We start from the raw sequence: 23,990 nt of genomic DNA, 5'->3' as shown, positions 1-23,990 counted from the left end.
TCGCGGATCTTCGTTCATGGCCCAGCTGACGCAAGAGATCCTTCGTCTCAGTGGCACCGGCCATCGTCGAACCACTGCATACCACCCGCAGACCAACGGACTGACCGAGCGACTCAACAAGACAATCGCCGATATGATCTCTATGTACGTCGACGTAGAGCACAAGACGTGGGACGAGGTGCTGCCCTACGTCACGTTCGCCTACAATACGGCGGTTCAAGAGACCACTGGATTCACCCCTTTCCAGCTGGTACATGGTCGGAAGGTAACGACCATGCTGGACGCCATGCTGCCCCATGAGCCATCTGACAACGAGAGCGACGACGCCCAGGCGGTTGCTCAACGCGCCGAAGAAGTTCGCCAGCTCGCCCGACTCCTGATTCAAGACCAGCAACGCGTCGACGCCGGCCGCTACAACTTTCGTCGCAGGGACGTCCACTTCCAGCCCGGAGATAGGGTGTGGGTATGGACGCCCATCCGTCGCCGCGGCCTCAGTGAGAAACTGCTGAAACGGTACTTTGGACCATACAAGGTACTTCGTCGCCTCGGCGAGCTGAACTACGAGGTGATGCCCGACGGAACACGAACATCGTCACGCCGCCCACCACGACCTGAGGTCGTCCACGTCGTGCGCCTGAAGCCGTACTACGCTCGATAGGACTGTGGACATTTTGTGCTCCAAAAGACTCTTTAGTTTATCGTTCTTTTTTATTTTGATTTGTTTTACACTGCATCGGGGCTATGCACTTTTAAAGGGGGGAGTAATGCCGCGCGCAAGGCTGAGAAAGCAACGCTCGGTCACGGTCCTCCAGAAAGTTCCCGTTTATTCATGTACCGCACGTAACTTCTATCATTTGTCCCTGCTTTTGTTTTCTAGAAAGTGCGTGTTCATTCTCGCCCCGATCACGCGACGCTCGAACCGCTTTCGCCGAATCTTCGAGATAGCGGCGCACTCTAGATAAGAGGCCGCCCGCGACCTTGTCGAGTCAGTCTCGCCCTAGCGCTCGATTCTGCTGACACGCCGACTTCGACGCCCGCGACGCTCTTCTTTGTTCTGTTTCCTTCTTTATTTTTTTTGGCACAAGTTCGCCACATTAAACGTTTATTTCTTTCTGTTTATTTCCTGTTTTTTGTTTGGTCACCACCCGTGACAATATGACAGGACCGTCATATGAGGAACAAACATGCCTCAGACACTGTCTGCTTAATGATACGATGTGTGACAACGGCTTAAAGTTGTATGGTTATCTTCTCTAGTAACGTATACTTGATGAGAAAATTAGCGCAAACACAAGGAAGGAAGAACGTTAGGACAGGAAAGAGCGCTACTTACAACTGGCTTTAATTATAAGGTGAAAAAAGAAAAAAGAAAACAAACCCGGAGAGGGGAACAAAGTACTGACAAAAAAGAAGTGATACAGAGAGCGAAAATAATTAAGGTGAAAATACAAATTAAATAATAAAATAGAATAAAATAAAATAAAATAAAGGCAGATCTGCAGAATCGCATCGGCAAATGCGCAGGCAGCAGCACTAGCAGCACACACACGAGACACCGGCAAATCCTTTGCGAGCATGAAGAGGCGAACTGCTGCCGGTGACCATCCCGCAGTTCTATTGGTCACACATGAGTCACTTGCAGTAGCCGCACACACACACACACGGGACACCGGCAAATTCTTCCAGCATGAAGTGGCGACACTGTTGCCGGTAACCAAGCAGCAGGACGCAAATATCAGGGGCACGTGTCGAGGTATCTCAGCTCTTTCTCTGAAAGGAAGACTGACGGGGCACTAACACATTTGCTTTCTTCTTTCTTGATCTTGTACGCTTCATAGATTTCTCTAGCTCTTTTGTCATTGAGATGTTTTAACAGCTTCGTCTGATTAAACAAAGGGGTACAATGACAGTCACGAACATGCACCGCAAGATGTCCAGATGGAGAGGCTTTCAGTGAGAGGTCATGCTCTCTCAATCTAACATTGATGCAGCGACCCGACTGCCCCACATAGACCTTTCCACAGGAAAAAGGTACTTCATAAACGACATGACTCTTACAGTCCACGTACTTATGTTGGTGTCTTGTTTGGCATTGAACATTTTCTTCTTTTGTGTTGTTTATTCTTGGGCAAAGTTTTTTGAGCTTGTCCGGTGCTGAAAGTGCTACCTGTACATCATACTTGGAGGCTACTGTCTTGAGATTGTGTGCCAAGCAATGGATATAGGGAACAATAGCAGGACGCCGTGTCTTTTCTGATTTTCGTTGTCTTTTCTGTGACGTGAGCAGACGTTCTGCAACATCAAATAAGATTGAGTCAGGAAAACCTGAACACCTCAGTCGGTGAACTTGAGCGTCAAAGCTCTCCCCCGCTGAATGCGGACATGACTTTTTAAGAGCCGTGCTGAAGCATCCAGTGACAATAGCTCTCTTGATGAGTTTAGAATGAGCAGAGTCATACGGTAAAAGTCGTTTCTTGGAGCGTGGGGAATACATCCAACAGGTGTGGTCTTGCAGGAACGACAGTCTCAAATCCAGAAACTGGAGGGTGGCATTCTCCGGTGATTCATCAGTGAACTTAAGACCCTCTGCTTGCTCGATGAAGGTGGATCGTATGTGGCTCAAAAAATGCTTCTCGTTGCTAACAGGTCGTTGTTTAAGGAGGACAAGGTAATCGTCCACGTAGCGAAAAATGTGTGAGACATGTGCGTCAGTGAACCTGTCGGCTATAGCCCTATCACATTTGGCCAGAAAAAGACTGTCGTTCCTGCAAGACCACACCTGTTGGATGTATTCCCCACGCTCCAAGAAACGACTTTTACCGTATGACTCTGCTCATTCTAAACTCATCAAGAGAGCTATTGTCACTGGATGCTTCAGCACGGCTCTTAAAAAGTCATGTCCGCATTCAACGGGGGAGAGCTTTGACGCTCAAGTTCACCGACTGAGATGTTCAGGTTTTCCTGACTCAATCTTATTTGATGTTGCAGAACGTCTGCTCACGTCACAGAAAAGACAACGAAAATCAGAAAAGACACGGCGTCCTGCTATTGTTCCCTATATCCATTGCTTGGCACACAATCTCAAGAGAGTAGCCTCCAAGTATGATGTACAGGTAGCACTTTCAGCACCGGACAAGCTCAAAAAACTTTGCCCAAGAATAAACAACACAAAAGAAGAAAATGTTCAATGCCCAACAAGACACCAACATAAGTACGTGGACTGTAAGAGTCATGTCGTTTATGAAGTACCTTTTTCCTGTGGAAAGGTCTATGTGGGGCAGTCGGGTCGCTGCATCAATGTTAGATTGAGAGAGCATGACCTCTCACTGAAAGCCTCTCCATCTGGACATCTTGCGGTGCATGTTCGTGACTGTCATTGTACCCCTTTGTTTAATCAGACGAAGGTGTTAAAACATCTCAATGACAAAAGAGCTAGAGAAATCTATGAAGCGTACAAGATCAAGAAAGAAGAAAGCAAATGTGTTAGTGCCCCGTCAGTCTTCCTTTCAGAGAAAGAGCTGAGATACCTCGACACGTGCCCCTGATATTTGCGTCCTGCTGCTTGGTTACCGGCAACAGTGTCGCCACTTCATGCTGGAAGAATTTGCCGGTGTCCCGTGTGTGTGTGTGCGCGGCTACTGCAAGTGACTCATGTGTGACCAATAGAACTGCGGGATGGTCACCGGCAGCAGTTCGCCTCTTCATGCTCGCAAAGGATTTGCCGGTGTCTCGTGTGTGTGCTGCTAGTGCTGCTGCCTGCGCATTTGCCGATGCGATTCTGCAGATCTGCCTTTATTTTATTTTATTTTATTCTATTTTATTATTTAATTTGTATTTTCACCTTAATTATTTTCGCTCTCTGTATCACTTCTTTTTTGTCAGTACTTTGTTCCCCTCTCCGGGTTTGTTTTCTTTTTTCTTTTTTCACCTTATAATTAAAGCCAGTTGTAAGTAGCGCTCTTTCCTGTCCTAACGTTCTTCCTTCCTTGTATTTGCGCTAATTTTCTCATTATGTTTAGCCAACTAGCCCACCAGATGATTTTAACGTATACTTGTCCGTGACCGTCAGACATCCTTCGTGGGGGCTTCGCACGTCAGCCCGCGACATACGAGTGCCTCCCTCGCCCGCAGGCGTACTCGTGGACCTACTGGGTCGCAAGCGGGCGCTGCTGCTGGCCAGTCTGTTGTTCCTGACGGGCACGGCCCTGCAGAGCCTGAGCCCGGGCCTGGCGGTGCTCGTGTGCGGCCGCCTGTTCACGGGCATGGCCGTCTCGCTCTCCACCACGGCAGAGTGCACCTACATCGCCGAAATATCACCTCCGGTGAGAATAGGCCTTCCTAGGAGGGAGATCTAAGTAAAAAAACGTCGAGTTCACGCAGAAATACAAACAATAAAAATCTAAGCTATTCTTTAACTTATTATTGAAAATAATGTTTTTTTTTTTTCAATTGAAGCTGTTGTCACTTTTCTAATACATCGTACAAGGAAAACAAATGACAGGAGGATACTTAAGAGTGCTAACGTGTAGGAATGTGAAAGCAATCGTATACGTAGCGCACTCCTATACAAGCTGCGCACCGCGCTGAGCCCGGCAAGGCGACCTCTGCGGAGACTGCCCGCACTGGCTCTGCAGCCTGCAGAGCGGCCGGCCGGCAGCGCTGCAGAGCACAGCCACTCTCTCCCTCCCACCGGCGTTCGGGCCGTAGCGCCAAAGAGAGGGCTTCTCTGTGGGGTGGCGTTCCTTGTAACTATGCGCGTAACGGCGTCGCAGCCGTTTTAACTGCCGTTTACGGGGGGGGGGGGGGGGGGGGGGGGGGAATTAGCGCGCGCACCGTTGGCGTTCCTTGAAACACGCTTAGCAGCCATTTTAACTGCCGTTTGGGAGGGAAATTAGGAGCCGTTTTTCGCGGTCACAGCCAACGCCGGCTGCGCTCCACGGGACAGCTAATGTTTTTTTTTTCTATTAAAAACAAGCCTTGGACAGTGTTTACAGACTGTCTTTTGTATAATGCACTAGCAGTGTTACCGCGGCTTTACATTCTCGGTGAGATGTCGCATGCCTTGAACTGCAGTAGGACTGCATTCACATGGGCGTTAGGATCGCAGCTGCGAAAAGGATTCGCTCAGTTTCATCATCAAATGCGCGTGAATTTGTATCGGATGTTTTAACAAACGCATCCGCAAAGTGGTTACGAATGCGGTTGAACTGCCAGTGTGAATGCGACGTACGTGTGCAAAACTGAGTTCTTGACACTTCTTTCTGCTAGGCCCAGCGCGGACTTCTGGTTTCTCTGAATGAAGTAGCCATCACGGTCGGTTTCCTGCTCGCGTACACGGTCAACTACGCATTCATCTCGCGCCCGAACGGATGGTGAGTTTGCAGGTTGTCATACCCTTCTTCCCTTGGCTCGTGTTACGCTGGAACGACAGTTAGCCATCCTACAACACAGTGAACTTAGAAAATAGTTGACGACTACCAAATATTAGTTGGCTCGGAGTGGTGCAACAATGATCGCTTTCTTTGCGGGCAGGGAGGAGTAAGCGTGAACATTAGGTACTCGTAAAAAACGGTTTGGTAATTGACGTTTGGTCTGTCTAAAATACATTGATTACGGCATTTAGTGCGCTCACGGAAGCAGTTACGAAAAGTAAATCTCGATCGTTTAAGGACATTGAAGCAGTATCCAATTTACAAGCTTTTGCCGGGAGACATCAGTGCCGGCTCACATTACGAGAACATAAAACGATTGAATGGTCATTAGCTTGCCAAAGCCGCTTATATTTATAAAAGGAGTGTGAGAGCAAAAAAAAAAAAAAAATCGTGTTTTTCTTACCTCGAAAACAAACTGCGCATTGCCGAACACTCAGCCTTCTCGCAAATGTAGCGCTGGCGGATTTTTTAAAATTTATTTATTCGTAGAATTGGCCTCCAGACGCCAAAGTTTCAGAACTTATCTTTATCTGATTCAAATATTGTAAGTTATATTTAAAAGCTTTCCAAGAGAAAATATTGCCCGTCCTTGTTAGCGGACGGCATTATCTCTATACATTCGCGGCCTTCACTAGACACCATTTTCTCATTTAGAAAATCTCAAATTCACTTAAAGTTAAAGTTTCATAACTGTAAGTTATGAAACTTTAACACCTGGCTCCAACTGTTACAGCTACATTAAGGCGGAGGCCATAAGCGTTCAATGATGTGTCATTTTTTTTTTTTGTGTGTGTGAAAATTTTTGGTTTAATTCTGGTTTAATTAAGACAGCTCAACTCAGCCAACATTGATGGCGCCAGCCCGTGGAACGTCGCGCTCGCGTTGCAGTTGAAAGATAAAATTTGGCGCGTGGAGAGAGAGAGAATGCACTTTATTTTGGAGTATGCATGTTGGTAGGGACATTGATTTTTGCTACGTTCAATAGGACGAATTTGTCACACCTTTTCCTTGTGTGACGCAAAGCCGAAGCTACGAACAAGAACGTGTTGCTCTCAACGATACGTGCAGTGCACGAGCGCGCGCGCTTGACTGGGTCGCTGAAAGCCCAAAGTTCGTTCTTGTGGCTTAGCGAACACTCGACGAGTCAATACCCAAGTAGCGAACACTCAAGTAGCGAAAACTAAAGGATCTGGCATTTACTGCCCCGGTATGGCCTGTAGGAATTTGGTCCTGTTTTAAAGTAATTCCTGTATTTTGCGGCATCTTTTACTTGACGAACATTTCGCAAACTCAACCCGCAATCATATAATATAATTCTCGTATCAGCTTCTCTTTTTTATTTCATCAATCGGCGGCACATGAACATGTTTGCACGCTATAATTGCTCATGGCACCGCACAGTTTTTTTCGTGATGTCGGCAAGTAGTTTTGGGTGATTTTACGCTCGCTGTAACTGGGTGATTTGGGAGAGCCTGCATTGAAACATTCCTACGCTGCAGGCAGTTCATGTTTGCGGTAGCAACGTGTCCAGCTCTTCTGCAACTCGTGGGCACCATGTTCTTGCCCCAGAGCCCACACTACCTCATGCTGAAAGGTCGGAACGACAAGGTATGCAATGCATCGCTTTACGTTGCTTGGGTGGTCTGGAGCAGTCACGAGCAGGTTACGATCGTTTACAAAGGCGATTCCCCTCGTTCAAGAACTATATTTGATTAATGTAGTGAAGGGCTATATTTATCAGAAAAATGAATTTAATACTTTGGTGAAAAGCACCGACCTTTTTTTTCGATTACTTTAAAAGACAACAAACTTGTAGGGAATATGTCACGTTTGTACATCTACCTGTTACTATCTCGAATTGTGCTTATAATTTTTAGTTATAAATCTAGGAACTACATATTATATATTTTTAACTCTGTCATTATATTGTAAAGGCCGTGCACATTGACATTGTGTCAATAAAGTTTTATTCAGAAAGAACGTGAAGACATAAGCTTAAGAAGACTAATTAAAATGGCAACAAAATAGCGACTTCATCATATACCAAATCTCTACTTACCATTATAATGCACTTACGTAATAGCTTCTTCATTTGATGTAAAGAGAGCTATACTTTGGTAAATACCTAGGGAGATATTAGCTTCGAAAAATATAAAGCGTGTCTACATAACGTTTTTGCCAGGCTCGCAAGGTGCTTCAACTCATTCATGGAGAAGAGGCCGGCGTCGTCGAGATGCAGCACATGCAGAAGTCCCTGGGGGAAGAACAGGTACGACACATAGCGAAAGAATTTAAATACACAGTCTAGTACTCCAGGTGTTCACAGAGTGTCTTCTGTGCAGAATCAAAGGTACCGGGACCTGGTTTCGCCGAGCCTGCGTGGCAGGATGCTGGTGGGCATGGGATTGGTCTTCCTCCAGCAGGTGGGCATGGAGTTTACCGTACGTTTATAAAAGCGTCTTGACTGAAGTTAAGCCTACAGTCAAAGAAAAACATGTGGCGGACGAGCGCCATCGTGTCCTTATTACTGAGAGAGCATTACTAGATTTGAACGTCAAGGATTCAGCATCCAGGATTGAGGCCATGGAGGGGCCCTGCAAATACTTCTTTACTGGTTTTTAATTTGCACCGAACCTGAGCACACTGAACGTAGTAACTTAATGAAACTTTTCTTTTCTCGAATTTCGCTTTATTTTAAAAGTTATAGGCAAATAAAATTACAAAAACAAGCAAACAATAACCTCCTTCATGACGTCCTTGGTTGCTTTAGTGGCCGTGAACTAGAGGAGGGGTAGTGAGCTCAGCGAGCGCTCCAAGCTGTCGCACTCCATGTCGACGGCTCAAGAGGGCGCCACTAAAGCATGTTCTGGAAAGGCTGCATGAAGCGGGCAGCCAGGGCGGCTCGCATTGCATTTGCTGCGCGATTAAACACTAATTCAGCATGACACTTCATTGACCACAAACGACAGCAAACACGGGGTAAAGATCACTTCAGAACGGGAGCCACTTCGCGCTGCCATGCCGCAAAAGGGCCAAACCGCAAACGAAAGCTGCTTCCCGAAGGCCCTCGGAAAGGTCCCGGATGTACGCAGCGCTGCCGCGTACATCCGGGACCTTTGTACGCTCGCCGCTCGTCGGTGCCTGATCCCACTACACCTTTCTAGTATGCGCCGCCTTTTCCACCGCTTGGTGGCGGGTATGTCGACGGGTTCTTTTTGTTTCCGTACTTTATAAACTGCATTTGTTTCTTTTCTGATCTAAAAAATGAACAAAAACTACTTTTACAAATAATTGAAACGGTTCGCGCCACTTATATTTTATATTTCGACTAAAAAGAAGCTTTTAGCGGCTCTGACCAGTAGTAAGCCCAGGACCAAGGACGTCACATTTCGCGCGCTTTCGGCAACGCGGGTCGCCCCCGTAGGTGGAGGAGGTTTCCGCGTCATTCGGTTAAAATATGACGCACTGATATTTCGTTACTCTCTCCGTGCCCGCTGGCTTGCCCGAACCCCAAGGGACGTGGAAACCGCAAAAAAGGTAGACGCTTAAATATGATTGCAGGGCCCATTTAAAGTACCAGCGACAGTCATTTTAAAAATGATCCTATGAAAGACTCAGAGCGGCAGCAGATGTTTTCGAAACGTGAGATGCAATCCTCAGGCTTTATGCGGTTTCTTTTGAAGTTTTTTCTACCATATTTAACCGCCTTCGTGTTTCGTAACGGCAATCTTGAAGAGTTTAGAGCCGTGAAGGATTATGCAAGGCAGTGCTGACGTGGCGTTTTAGTTCCCAAATGGCTCTCCTAAATATTTCAATACTAGTTCCTGTCCGCATTTTTTGCTGTATTATTTCAGACAGATTTTCAAGGCTGCTTGACCGTTGACTTGGCCTTGAGCATGTGGAGCGGCGGTCAATGCGATCAATGGCGAACAAATTAATCAAATGAAAATTGATGAGCAAATGATGATTATTACTACAAAATACCGTGCATGTAGAAACAGTGAGCAAGTGAAATGTCACGCCCATTGTCCCTGCACCATCACCTTTATATATATATATATATATATATATATATAGATAGATAGATATAGATATAGATATATATATTTGCATTCTAAGTTTCGTCATTGGCTTGGATCATTCCACTGTCCGCCGTGATTGGCTATCTTCGTGTTCTTCGGAGAAGCGAAATTACAAACTGTTGTTTTGAGTGACAAAGAGCAACGAATAGTGCGGCCTCTCAAAAGCATTCAGTCAAAGATATGTTCCAGCATAAATTGGAGTTTCGTGGTAAGACCTTCTGCCGACATTTAGAGCGCAGCTCTTAGGCGCTTGTTTCCGGCTTGAGCGGCGTCGGCGTCATGGTAAATGTTCCATAACGCACGCGCGGGACCACTCGTGACGTCAAGTGTGACGTCACGAGGGTCCCGCGTGGTGCATTATGGTACATTTCCCATGATGCAACGCGCGGGGAGGAGGACGAGGGGGAGGGGAGGAGGAGAAGGTAAGGAGGGGGAGGAGGTGGGGAGAAGGAGGGGGAAGAGGAGAAGGGAAGAGGGGAGGAGGATGGGAGGAGGAGGGGAGGAGCTTGAAGCAGGAGGAGAGGAGGAGGTGAAGGAGGACGAGGAGGAGGAAGAGGAGGGAGGAGGGGAGGAGTAGCAGGGAGGATGAGGAGGTGTATACCCTCCCCTCAGTACCCTTCCCTCCTCCTCCTCAAGAGCTGCGCTCTAATTCGGCGTTACAGGGTGTTGTAAACGTCTCAATTCTTTCGTTGGCTTTTTCTGTAGCTCGCGTTGAATGGTTCTCTGCCTGGCCTCCAACGAAGTAGTCGACCGGGCATTGTTTCAGAACGTACTGGATATGCTTGGTTCGAAAGTTCGTCTGTTCCAAAGAGGAAAGATTTCGAATAGTCCCTGACGGCTTCAGAAGCGCAGCGCGTCGCTTATCTTCACATTGCTCGTTACTTCATTCATTCTTAAACCCTTCTTGTTTGACCGTACGGAAATCTCATTATAGTGTTCACGTCTTACACGTCTAAAACATACCTGCTAAACGATGTATCTCACTTATTTCTACGCAAAATGTGAGTTAGGAGAACCTATTATTGGCTTAGTATAATTTATATCAAGCTTGAGCACTTTCCAATTAGATCTACTACGAAATACTGCACTTTGCTGGTCGCAGTAAGACGGCACGCTCTACAAATCCTTCAGTGGGATACTTTTGAGCACCATCCATACCACCACAGATGCCAGTATGAAGATACTTACATAAACATATAAGCATTATAATCAAAACTTATTTGACAACTCATCGCTACAAATACGGCACAATATATAAGACTAATACCGTCACCTGTTGAAATGTTAGGTAGAGTAATTTATGTCTTAGATATATATGTGTGAGTTTAGTCAAATATGTGGCTGTCTTTTGTCATGTCGAGATACCCTCCGCCGTTACTGACTCATCTCTATCCTTCTGGCGCAGTTCACGGGCCAGACGAACGTGGTGTACTACGCGCCGACGCTGCTCAAGCACTTGGGGTTCTGCACCAACGTCGCTGCCACCCTGGCTTCCGTCGGACTCGGCGTGGTCAAGGTGAGGGTCTGGACAAGCCTCGGGGAAAGTTCCGATCGCCATATTAGAGTGACTCTCTGTTGTAGGCGATATGAAGAAAAAAAAAATGAAAGGACAAAGTTACTCCTTACTTGGAAATAAAAGGTAGCGCGTTACAAACCTACGTTGCATCAAAATAAAAACATCTCGTTACCGTTACCAATAAATAGTAACGCACATTACTCTTCCGTTACCTTTTATTTACCAATTAAGATGCTTTACTCTTTTTACGTTACAGGTGTGTGTAAGCGGCCTATTTCAAGAAATATTATATCCACGCAGAAACTTAACATAATTGGGAGTGTTTGCGTGGGGGAAAGAGGCAAAAGTTTCGAGGTATGTAGGATGAGTGCGGGAATTCATGGCCTAAGTGTACTTATTTGAAGTCTTGGGTGGAACGCATAGCAGGTAACATAACTACGTTACCCTTTGCTCGAAATAAGTAATCTAAGTACGTTATTTGTTACTGTATCGAAAATGTAACGATTACGTTTTTACATTACGGAAAAAAAGTTACGCATTACCTGTAAACCCATTACCTGTAATGCGGTACCGCAAGCACTGAATTGACGGAATCGCAGTGCCTCGTGGGACATGTTATTTATATATTTTGCGGGAAATCGCTCTTTCCGGGGAGTATGGGTTTTTGCTCTAACTTTAGTTGCGCTTCGTAAATAAAGCTTTTTGTATGAAACCACCTTTTTGCACTAAACGCGCTTAGAATAAAAAATATTCAAAAAGTGATCTTTAGGGCATTGCGCGATATAACTGTTAACCATTGTGGATTGCCATTTAGAAATATTTAGATTGTTATTAACGGAGCAAAATTCTGACACCATTACTGTGTTTTTCGTCTCTTCTTAGTCGTTAAATACTATCTTCATGACTATAAAACAATATTTCGGTATGTCTACAATGTTAACTAATAATACTGATCAAGAGGCTCACATGCTACTGTGCTTATGCATTAAATATAAAAAGAGTCTCTGAGTGTCGATGTCGCCAAAACCGCAAACAAGTTTCTTCGTGAATTCTGGAGCTCATGATTGTTGAGCAACGACCAATTTGATCAAACTACCAGCGTCCGTTTCGCTTTTCGGTGTGGGACTCAAGTGAGACTAAATTGACGCAACAATGTATAGACTTTTTGACTGCTACAACTTATAAGTTATAACTACCCCATTAGTATTATGTAACCCATTGTTTTTACTTGCCTCCGAGTAAAAAAAAATTAATCAAAAAGTTCCTTTTGCGAAATGTTTAGGGCCGCCGTTAACAACTGACACGCAGTAAAATTGAAAGTCTAGGGTGATGGCGGGGGCTTTCTAAAGAAACACATGTAACAATTTTTCTTTTTCATAAATGTTAACACGTCACGCGATTCACATGCACATGGGAACACAAAATGAGCATTAACGGTGGAGGCAGTCTTTGCCACTTTAACGTTGCTCAAAAGAGGCGACTAGCGTTCACTGAGCCGTAAAGATGTGGCACAGTGTACGCTTTGTGCCACTTACAGAGTGCATTTCAGCCAGCATTACTAAACAAAAATTGCAAACGACCGCATAAAGTGTGTTGAGATTGACATCGTCCGCTTTTCGCTTTGTTGAAATACGTGTTTTAGAAGATTTGCTATTAGTTAACGTGCTTTGAAAAATTGCTTTAGTAGCTTTACTTTTCGCAAAATACTTTTAAGTAGGGCTGGGTGACGATACAAACATACATAAGTTTATTGCATAATGAACTAGTACATAAATTATCCGGGCCCAAAAAAGCACGTGTGTGACCTTTTTGATAAGTAAATAGATTGCTCGGTTGTGTCGACTTTCAAGAATAATATCTAACAAGGTCTCAAGGCTCTACATTTTTTGACTGCTTTTTTATGAAATGTTTAATAGAATTTATTCTTACAATCGCTCTGGCTGATAGTCACAGGAAATGCTAGAGATGTACTATAGAAGACAGCAGTGCTGTCCCCTACAATGAAAATATGAGCACCAACTAATAAAGCAGAAATTCTTCTTTCCCCGAGAATTTTTGCAACAGCTATCCAATCAATTTACCGGGTAAAAAATTGACTGCGTTTAAATAGTTAATCGTTTAATAGGGAGGTTAATCGATCAATTGCTTAGCCCTAGTTGTAAGAAATGTCTGCAAGGCATCTCCCGACTATCACGCCTCTCGTGCGTGATAGTCGGGGTCCTGCGCCCCTCGTCGTTCTTGTGCTGCAGCGGCCCTCCCCCTACTCTGCTCGGCGTAGCGCGCCGGCCACTCCGGCTGCTTGGACGCAGACACGCAGAGCTACGAGGAATTTATACGTCTGGAATGGGGAGGGAGAGAACCTGGCGAGCTCCGTGCTGACACGCCGGAGAGTCTTCTAGACCCCGAAGCAGCGGCGGTGTGCGAGGAGGGCGACGGGGATGGGGAGAGGGTTTTTGCGTACGAACGCCGCAGGATTTCACCCGAAAGGGTCAATAGCAGCTAGGGTTGTAACACAATGGAAACCTAGATATTCCCAGTGCTAAGCACCCTTCTAAGTAGTACCTTTGTGAATGACCAATACGTCATGAACTTTGTTTCTGTACGACGGGTATTTAAACATGACCATGGTCATGTTTAAACTTTATTTAACCGCAAACTGATTGCTGCTGTCATATATACTGTTGTGTCTGCGTCAAATAAACAGTTGGAAGTCTGCGCTCCGTGTGTCGTACTCGTTTCTACCTCTGTCCTCGTCCTTTACGCAGTTCATTTATTTCTAAAATCATGAACCAACTAGCCCGCCAAAAGGTGTTACTACGAATGGCATTCGAATGCTCCGTTCCCCGCGCAGGTGCTCGCAGCACTTTTCGCCCTGCTGGTCCTGGACCGGGCCGGACGCCGGTTCTGCCTCTGCGCGGGCATCCTGCTCATGATGATCAGCATCCTCACCCTGGGACTGCTCACCAAGTCCTCATTCGACACCGGGCAGGTGGTCGCCATCCGATGCCGCGACTCCGTGCCCCTTGTCCACCACAGCAACGTTTCGTTGTCGGCGTCACCAGGAAAAAGGTAACTAATCCGAAACTGCGGGTATATGACGGGCTTTGTAATGAAACGCGTCCGTCCCGTCATTGATGTGCCATGTCTAATGTTGAGAGCGTGATACACCTCGCAGGGAACGCTATGGGTGTCACGAGGGTCGCTGGGGACCCTCGTGACGTCACTGGGGACCCTCGTGACGTCCCGAGGGTCACCAGTGACGTCACGAGAGACACGAGTGACATCACGAAGGTCACCAGTGACGTCACGAGGGACACGAGTGACATCACGAAGGTCGCCAGTGACGTCGCATGTGACGTCACGTGTGGCGTCACGAGCGCCACGAGTGACGTCACGAGGGTCACCAGTGGCGTCACGAGGGTCACGAGTGGCATCACGAGGGACACCCCGGGGACGAGACGAATTATGAGTAGATATACTAAGTTAGAGTCTCTATATTCTCGATATGCGAATTTATTTCACATTAGTTTCTGGAATTAGTAAACCTCCCCATCCACACACGCAAATCTGTATTTTCTTGACGAGACCGATGCAGGCTTCCGTTGTCAGGGGGTGTGACCTGTACCGATCGTCTGTAGGGAGGCTGTACTCAGGGTGGGGTGCCTGAGGAGGCGGTAATGGTGGCGCCTGAGGGAGAGGCTTGGGAAAGGATGTGCGCCGATGTTGCCTGCACGAGAGCAGACGCTCGCTCTGCTGCCCAATGTGCCTTTCCTCCTCTCGTTTCCTATTGCAAGTAACGAACGCCTTGGCGTAGCCTTTATCGTTTTTTTCTCGCTCCGGGGATCGCAAATGTCGAGAGAAGAAAGCAGGGTTGCCAGAGAAGCAGCAAAGTCCAAGATGGCGGAATTTCCCATTTTTCACGTTAAACAAATACTTAACCTATCGAAAAAAAAACAAAAAAACTGGTGGCTAAAGAAAAGTAATCATTTATACCTTGCGTAAATTATTCAAGCACATTAATGGGCTCTAATGGCCTGAGTTAAGAAATAAAACGACCCTTTGCCCCATAGACTCCCAGCAAAATTTAGCAATTAAATGGCGTCCATATCCCGTGATTCCCGATCTAACAGTTGCGCCCATCCTAACCAGAGCCTGCCTAATCGTCTGCGACCAACGCTACTAGAACAACTCAGTTAGGAAACGGCCATAGAGCCTGCTCTGAAAGAGTGACACCGATCCGTACTCGAGAACCGAACTAATGACGATCGCAACGCCGCCATTTCTCGCGCAGCGGCCACTCGAGGAACTGCACGGCCGCTTGTATTGGTTCGGGACTATCGCATTCGATAGCGTCCGCTTAATTGTTCTAGTTTGGCTTTAATCGGCCATTCTGGCACCAAAACATATACGATTGAAGGGACGCCAAACCCCCTCTCCCAAGCGGACGTGCCGCAATTAATCACCGAAGTTAGGACGCACCCGGGTCGAGACGCGCTACCTGAGGTCACCGGTGAGACGTGGTTGTATAAAAACAGTATAAATTGTGCCGCAAAACCTTGGAAACTAAACTTTTATGAAACCATCACGCTCCTGTCATTTCGTACTTATCTCCAATAACATTTCCTACAGAAAGAGCTTTGTTTACGCAAAAACGTGTTTTCTAAAAGATAATGGTGACCACAGTGAAGAAAAAACATTGAGCCACCATCTTGGGCACCTCGAGCCGGGGGTGTCGGTACTTTGGGAACGTTCGGTGACTCTAGCAGTAGGCATTAAAGCAGCTTTCGTGTTTCAACTCGTCGCTAAAGCGTGGCGCTGCTATCGTATTTAGCTCGGTCTCGGTGGACGGCAATGGTCCAGGTTTCACTTTAGTAACGTTGTCTTCAACCGTTTGCAGACAAGGTTTCTATAAAGCCGTTTCAAGGCACACGATAGGCCCACACGCCCGATCCAAGGTATCGATCGTTTTTTGTGTATGGATCGTATTTTGTTCCAGTTTCCTAAATCTCTCTGACATTCTGGTAAACTCCCCGTAACTTCTTGATTACGTGTGTCGTCATGGTAGACGTTAAGAAGCTTTCAGACATCGACAATACTGACCATGGGGAGAAATGAGATATGGCCCGGGCTCGGACACAGTAATTTCACTCTGGTTTTCTCCCTTATTCTTTTACAACAGGGACAACGGCAGCAACTCAACCTTGTCTGTTCCTGAATTCAACGAGGGCGGTCACTGCTCGGGTTCGTCCCAGGCCTCGACCCTTCAGCGAGCGGTCACCCTCGCGGCACTCATGAGCTACGTGTTCGCCTATGGCGTCAGCTTCGGAACAAGTGAGTTTGGATTTACAGCAACTAGCACCGACCATAGAACTACGTGAACGATCTAGCTATCTGAATTCTACCTCAAACGCGTTCCAGGAACATGTCCACACTTTTTTTAAATGCATGTTGTTTTTACAGCGAAGCTCTTATGTGCTAAGACCTGGAAAAAGGATGCGTCCATGGATGTTAACAAAAAATTCTCGTTTGAACGGTGCTGTTTTGTTCCGATTAGTCGTGGCAAGTATAAATAAAAAGAGGGGACAACGCGCGTGAGTCAGCCTTCCTTGGCATTATTCGATAGTGAGGTCCCGATCCCTTGTTATCATCTACGGCCACCGACTCATCTCAGCTAAGAGTGCGCTTCGACGAGGCTGAAGGCAGAACGCGCCGAACTAACCTTGATGAACAAAACAGCGCACACAAAGACAAGGACAGAGAAAAGGAACATGCACGACACACAAACGCCGTGTGTCGTGCATGTTCCTTTTCTCTGTCCTTGACTTTGTGTGCGCTGTTTTGTTCATCATGTCATCATAGCAACTCGCCCAACTTACAACACTTTTGCGACCTAACCTTCTTCTCTTTCGCTTCCGCCATGCTGATAAAAAAACTTAAACTCAATCGTAAAAAAAAAAAAAAAAAATCTGTCCTCGAGGTGTGCCTCGAAAAATTGGGTTTAGAACTTACAACGTCGTGTATTGAAAGAGCTCATCGCCTTCATGCATGTATGTGTCTTTTATTCAATGAATATAGCAAGTCGCCGTGACGTCGCTGTAAAACCTCAAATATAGCTACCAACCAATGGCCGTGTTCCTTTGTCTCTTGACGTAGCCATTTCCTAGCGACGTTATCGGTTGCCCTTTGGACGAGCCATGGGTATGCCGTGTGTTGTACGCTCTGAAGAGGGGGGAAGAGCGCGCCTACAAGGCTCGTCGGCGCTCTCAACAGCGCGAATATGTGCGAAAGCGTCGAGAAGTCGAACAGGCTGCGGCCCAACGTGGTGCGGCCGACGGTGTGGGTCCATCGGCTTCGATTGGTCCTCCACTCACCGACGGAGAAAGTGCCCGTCTAGAGCGTCAGCGGCAACAGATGCGGGATTGTGAACGTCGTCGCCAAGCGAAAATGACCGACGAAGGTCGGGCCGCCGATGCCAAGCGGAAACTGGTAGCATTCGTCGTAAAGATAACAGCTTCGCTGTTCCTCTATCTTCACGTAAAGTAAATGGGATCTACATGTGTTTTTTGTTTTTTTGTAATTTACGAGGAAGCTAAGGCGTTATTTTCCAGTTGCACCGCTCAAATATATATGGTTGAAAATATAGAAGAAATGTTTAGGATGGTTGTCGGTACCAAAAGTTGATCTAAGAATACATATAACTTACTATAAAAAATCCCGCAAAAAAACAACAAATACACAGAACAAAAGCTAGCGGAATTAATAAATATATAACAGATTAGTTGTTTGTACTGAAGCAGCGGCAGTATTCGTTTTAGTTACGTCATGAAAATAATTTTCGCACAAAGTCATACCTAAATTTTGTTTTACATATGCTTCACTTATTACACCATCTAAAGCGAACACTGGTAATTCTCGCCTTCTGCAAACGCCATACAATTCGTAAAAAAAAAAAAATTCAGGACAATATTACGTGTGCGAAGACGCCCTATAGCATTTACCGCCTTTTTGTTTTCAGCCACCTGGTTGGTTTTGAGCGAGATCTTCCCGATGGCTATCCGGGGCCGGGCCATCTCAGTGGCCGCCTCCATGAATTGGGCAGCCAACATGGCCATTTCCGCCACTTTCCTCACTCTGCTGGGTAAGTGCGGGCCTCGTGTTTTGTAGCGATAGCTGTTATCGGCTCTTCGCACCACTGGAAATGACCTCCGTTGTCGATGTTATTGTACTGTCAAGACCGGTTATAACGAAATAGCAGATATAGCGAAGCGATTACGATTTCCCATTCTCTTTTGCACTTCGTTATAACCGAAGTCGGCTATAACGAAATAGCGTCTACAGCGAAGCGATCACGATTTCCCATTCCCCTTTGCACTTCGTTATAACCGAAGTCGGTTATAACGAAATATCGTCTACAGTGAAGCGATCACGAATTCCCATTCCCCTTTGCAGGTCGTTATAACCGAAGTCGGTTATAACGAAATAGCGGCTATAGCGAAGCGAATACGATTTCCCATTCTCTTTTGCACTTCGTTATAACCGAAGTCGGCTATTACGAAATAGCGGCTACAGCGAAGCGATCACGATTTCCCATTCCCTTTTGCACTTCGTTATAACCGAAGTCGGTTATAACGAAATAGCGTCTACAGCGAAGCGATCACGATTTCCCATTCCCCTTTGCAGTTCGTTGTAACCGAAGTCGGTTATAACGAAACAGCGTCTACAGCGAAGCGATCCCGATTTCCCATTCCCCTTTGCAGTTCGTTATAACCGAAGTCGATTATAACGAAATAGCGGCTATAGCGAAACGATCACGATTTCCCATTCCCTTTTGGACTTCGTTATAACCGAAGTCGGTTATAACGAAATGGCGGATTTAGCGAAGTGGTTTCCGATTTCCGCTGACTTCGTTATAACCGATATAGTAGTTGTTGTAGATATTGTAGTAGCTGCTGATGTTGTTGGTGGTGTCTTTGTTGACGATCTACAGGGCGTCCGTCGTCAATGTTGTTAAGTATTTGAAAAAGATCGAGTTCCGCCCGCGGGAATTGAACTTGGGTCCACTGCATGCGAAGCGGAGGCGTTACCATTGATTCCGTTAACAAACCCGCTCTAAACTTATACCAGGGTCAGACGGGCACAATGAAGGCCTTCGGAACAAACTCATTTGAAGAACCGGCGAATTAGCTCGGGATCTTGCGCTTATCAAAGGGGGCTAGTTCGCCGATCCTTTAAAAGAGTTCGTTCTGAAGGCTTTTAACGTGCCCGTCTGACTTAATTATTAGTGGTTTTGTAGCACCCGACGCCCACTGCAAGCGCGTTCAAAAAAAAAAAAAAAAAAAGAAACAGAAGCGTTTGGAACAAAATGGTCAGACGTTTATTTTGTTCCGAACGCTTTTGTTCACACGACGCCGATTCCCAACGGCTTCGCCTTGAGTTGTCACAGCTATCGCTCTGACTAGCTCTGACTGTATACTGTGGATGAACACAGAACTGTTCAATATTTCTAGTGGAACAGGCAAGCAGCTAAGGTGCCTACCTCGTAGGAACGTATAACAGAGGGAACAAGGTGATGCGCAAGCAAAGCCACCTTTCAGAAAAATGTGACGCCCCTTACACGTCGCTAAATAAACGTGGGAATCCTATACATCTCTGGTGAAAGTTTGAGCTCGTTACCTGTATAGGCGCCGATGTTTGGGGCTGATCTTGGAGGGAGCCTGTTGATTCATAGCACACCATATAACTGACTATCGGTTTAGCCGGTAATTAAATGAGAGCTAGTATGTACGAAAACGAGGAATGACATTCATTCTCTCGAGCACGTCATTCCCTTCTTCCCGCAATTTACCCGAGTAATCTGACTTCAACCCCTACTTGCGTTTGTTTTGTCTAAAGCATGCTGTGGGAAGCACCGCGCATGAGCGTGGTCAATCCAAATTTTGCCACGTAGCTCTAGCTTATACAGCGGTAATTTGAGCTCCACGACATTATAGACTCTCTAAAAAAAAAAAAAAACGAAATCAAAAGAGTAAAATTAATCCGTGTTTGGAGACCCTGTCTTTAAATTTAGTATTATAATGGGGTGCTTGGTCCCCCAAACAGCTTGGGGCGTCGCACTGGGCATGCGCAGAACCTCTGCGCTTCCGCGGAGTGACGCCGCAAGCTGTTTAGGGGACACTTCGGGGCCCTCGAGCAATTCTAATACTTATTCGATGGCTCGTGCGAAGGACCGTTGCGAGTGTACCCGTCGACTGCGCTTGCAGACGCCCTTGGGATCAGCAACACGCTGCTCCTGTACTCGGCCATGTGCCTGCTGGCGCTCGTCTTCGTGTTCTTCTGCGTGCCGGAGACGAAGCACAAGTCACTCGAGGAGATCAACGCCGAGTTGGACCGAGGGTGCGTATACCTTCACATCTTCCCCGACCCATGAATTCGCTCGGCATTCAAACGCTGCGGTCACGCGGCTGCTACGTCATGGAGCAGACAGTCTGGGGAGTGTCTCTTCCTTGTACGATAGTCACATTGGACGTCGAAAAAGTGTCTCCAGACATGTTGGAAGCATGTGAACGTTACGCACATCCGTGAGGCGTGTCCGCAGATGCCGTCGTGTCTGCAGTGAACACTGCGTCGCCTGTGTGACGTACGAGTAATGTTAATGCGGCTTTAGGCATTCACGGGCGGCCAAAGCGGGCCATTAGCGGATAATTAAGTCAATCACTAAGACGGAGGAAGGGGAACCTTCAATGAGGTCTCGACCAAATTTTACTGTGGTTCTTAATGCCAAAATGAGTATAGATAGACGATCATTGAGAAAACGGCGTGCGGGAAACACCTTGACTCTTTTTCGATACGCTGTACCGCCACCTACCTGAGAAAAAGAAACAGGTTTCTGAACACGCGATGATACTGAAGACGTCTTAAGTGCCAGAAAGCTTCCTATGTTATTTTGTTTAGTAGTAGTTTTTTTTTTTTTGCTCGCTAGTGTGATTAAGTTGTTAAAGTACAGTGTTTAAAGTAAATGTTGCCCCGATTAAGACTATCGTTCGAAATCACGCTTTAATTACAACCCACGCAGAACCAGACACTCCAAGAAATCAAATCAATCGGCGGATCATCAGACGTAAGCTGAATGTCACGAACGCGTCTCAAGTTAGCGGGCTGTTCGTTCTAGTATCTCACTGTAGCTTCGTCAAGAAATAAAAAAAAAGCTAAGTTTTGTACGTAAAAAATGTATTTATTCATTTAAAAGTTTTAAATTTCTAGAAATTTTTTTATCATTAGCGCGGTGCCAAAAATCGCCTTTAGTCACGCATCTGATAGAAGAATACGCAGAGTGATTATTTTCAACTTGAGGAAGAAAACGAGAAGGGGCGGACAAACACAAACTTCCAACTGGCAACAACAACAACCCCCCACGTTCCCGACAGCGACGACGTACCCTTGACGACATAGTGCTCCTCCTTTCCACCCCTTTTTTTCACCCCTCCCCTCCTCCTCTATAAAAGCAAACTCTTGGTGTCATTAAATGTTGTTGCCAGTTGGAAGTTTGTGTTTGTCCGTCCCTTCTCTTTTTCTTCAAGTTTAATTATCCATACCAACCCGCTCGTCCTGTCCTTACTGATTATTTTATGCTCGAGATTTTATGTCAAATGTTCTGAACATGCTAACAAAAAAAAAAAAAAAAGAAGAAGAAAAAAAAAGCTTCAAAAAGGAAAAAAAATGAAGGAAGAAACGAGTGAAAAGTGAATTTTAACGTGGTTTTGCCCTTTGAATTTGAATATCACTAGCATTTGAGCTGACGATATCAATAGACATGAGAAAAGCTGGAAAACCAATTGCTGGGTCTGACGTCACCACCCAGATGTTTCGACTGCTTCGCGCGTGCAGCTTGTGAGGCGTGTTGACTGCAAGGGTGCTCGCGAAAGGCGCGGGAATGTTGAGATCTCTGTACATTACGTCACAATTTCCTCCTCCCACCGAACGCGCCGGGAAGGAGGGGCTTCAACTCTATTTTGAAAGTGCTCTTGCGGCTACTCGGCGTATCTATATGAAATATACTTTTGTTGTTGGATATCCTGGAGGGCAAAGTGATAACGATTTAAGCTTCTTTTTTCGCTCAAATACAGAACCGCTTCAGTTCCCGTTTGAGTTCGACCGCAGCCGACGCTATAGGATCCGATGGAGCCAATCAAGGAGCGCCAAAAATACATCGTCACGGTGCTCATTTTTTTAATTACCTGCTAAACCAATCACGTACTAAAAAAGCGGAGGATAACGGCGCCTTCACTGTGTACGATTGGTTTGGTCGGCGGTGGCCAACGCACAAAGGAAATGAGCGCCGCCAGGATGCACTTTGGACTCTACTTGGTTGTCTCCATGGGATGATAGCGTCGACTGATAAGGCGAAACAGAGTACTGTCGAGACCGGTTATAACGAAGCCGGTTATAACGAAATAGCGGATACAGCGAAGCGATCGCCATTTCCGCCTCCATTTTGCACTTCGTTATAACCGAAGTCGGTTATATCGAAATACCGGATATAACGAAGTGATTTCCGATTCCCGTTGACTTGTTACAACTGGTCTCGACAGTATAGCTCTGGTGCCGTTACCAGCGCTCGAGGTTTCTTACGTTGTCTCTTTCTTCCCCCGTTGTTTTTCCGACGTTGCAGACTGGTCCGCTGGAGGACGCTCGTTCCTGGTCGACAGTCCTCCAGTTACTCGCTCCGAGTGGAAGGTGCCACGTGACTTCCGTGGTTTTTCCTCAAGGATGTCACTGTAAATACCACCTGAAACGCCGAAGGCGTCAGCGTCACTAGTCCCACATCCTCATCCAGGCTGCCGGGACCGGCCCGAGGACTTGTGTCCATAGCCAACGGCCTTCGCGTCTTCAACGTGAGGAGGTGGACCGCCAATAATTGACTTGCCACAGCCCAAAGGTCTCGAAGGGACAGCGAAGCCAGTCATGGGCTTGCGGTTCGTGCAGCTTCAAGAATGCCGATTCGCCTTCCCACTACCAGTGAAGAGGCCTAACGAAGCTTCGTACCAACCAACGTGAAGCTTCTGATGTAAAAGAATTAAACGATCGAGGAACCCAGTGCACATAATCATTACATTGGCACAGGTAGATGAACTTTCATGCCTCGCTGCAATTAGCTCTCCTACCTCCGTGTATTCATCGTTCATAAAGGCGAAAGTGCAGCCGCGGTTTTAACTATCGGTGTTTTTAAACCGTAGAAGGTATCGAAGCCCGCAGTGACTTTCTTACGAACTGTTCCCGTTGGCTCGTGATATATTTTTTAGATCTAAAAAAATTATTACGAGCCAACCGGAACGGCATCTGATGCCGTTTCAGGTTTCCCGCTTGATTGTTGTAAGGACATTACGAGGTTCCTACCCCACTTCTGTAGGGACGCAGGATGCTGCATACATTTAGCTTCCACGATTAACAGCCAGCGTCTGGATGTCAGCGCCATATTTCCCTATTTTCTCGCGCACTCTGGGTGGTAAAGGGCTTGCCACACCATGGCACCTCCTGGATCACAAAACTTCACTTCTGGAAGCATCGGGCTGTTCCGTTATTCATTGCACGCTAGAGGAACGCATCAAACGTTTTGCAGACTTGAGTCACAGCCACACTGCTCATAAATTATGAAGAAAATCTGGTGTTCGCTGAAAACATAAGGCCAGAAGTATCTGCGAGCATGCCTCACGCATGTTCGAGGCATGTCACACATATCTCGAATTTGCCTGCGAAGGGTTTTTTGTATGATCGATGCGACACGACCGTCGTACGAGGTATGAAGGCCGGTTCACACGTGCAGCGAAGCGCTAAGTTAGCGCTACGTGAGCGCTCCAAGGAGCGCTCATGTGGCGCTTCCTAGCCAGAAAAACGGTAATAATAGTTGTTTTTTTCAATAAACCTTTGTCTCTGTTTACTCGGCGCTCCGTCCAGAGATGTACC

At 46.4% G+C, this 23,990-nt stretch overlaps 1 protein-coding gene across 4 annotated transcripts in view; it reads left to right on the top strand.

Moving 5' to 3' along the window:
* LOC8029406 (solute carrier family 2, facilitated glucose transporter member 10) overlaps window positions 1-23,123 on the top strand; it is a 65,299-nt gene extending 42,176 nt beyond the window's left edge. For 2 of the 4 annotated variants that reach the window (XM_042286721.1, XM_042286722.1), the window contains exons 4-15: window positions 4,132-4,322; window positions 5,269-5,372; window positions 6,932-7,040; window positions 7,615-7,701; window positions 7,775-7,855; window positions 10,920-11,030; window positions 13,882-14,099; window positions 16,210-16,361; window positions 18,046-18,168; window positions 20,291-20,423; window positions 22,699-22,804; window positions 22,864-23,123. In XM_042286721.1, coding sequence (XP_042142655.1) covers window positions 4,132-4,322; window positions 5,269-5,372; window positions 6,932-7,040; window positions 7,615-7,701; window positions 7,775-7,855; window positions 10,920-11,030; window positions 13,882-14,099; window positions 16,210-16,361; window positions 18,046-18,168; window positions 20,291-20,423; window positions 22,699-22,774 — 1,385 coding nt within the window. In that variant the 3' untranslated portion in view covers window positions 22,775-22,804; window positions 22,864-23,123. Of the gene's footprint in view, window positions 1-4,131; window positions 4,323-5,268; window positions 5,373-6,931; window positions 7,041-7,614; window positions 7,702-7,774; window positions 7,856-10,919; window positions 11,031-13,881; window positions 14,100-16,209; window positions 16,362-18,045; window positions 18,169-20,290; window positions 20,424-22,698 lie in introns of all 4 variants that reach the window. The other 2 variants (XM_029979343.4, XM_040207512.3) reach the window with 1 other exon arrangement.
* Window positions 23,124-23,990: the final 867 nt, after the last annotated feature.

Source organism: Ixodes scapularis, unplaced genomic scaffold (genome assembly GCF_016920785.2).
Source record: "Ixodes scapularis isolate PalLabHiFi unplaced genomic scaffold, ASM1692078v2 PGA_scaffold8__174_contigs__length_109621045, whole genome shotgun sequence".
NCBI classification, from domain to species: Eukaryota; Metazoa; Arthropoda; class Arachnida; order Ixodida; family Ixodidae; genus Ixodes; species Ixodes scapularis.
Note: the sequence above shows the minus strand (reverse complement) of the source record. Positions and strands in the feature narration are given on the sequence as shown.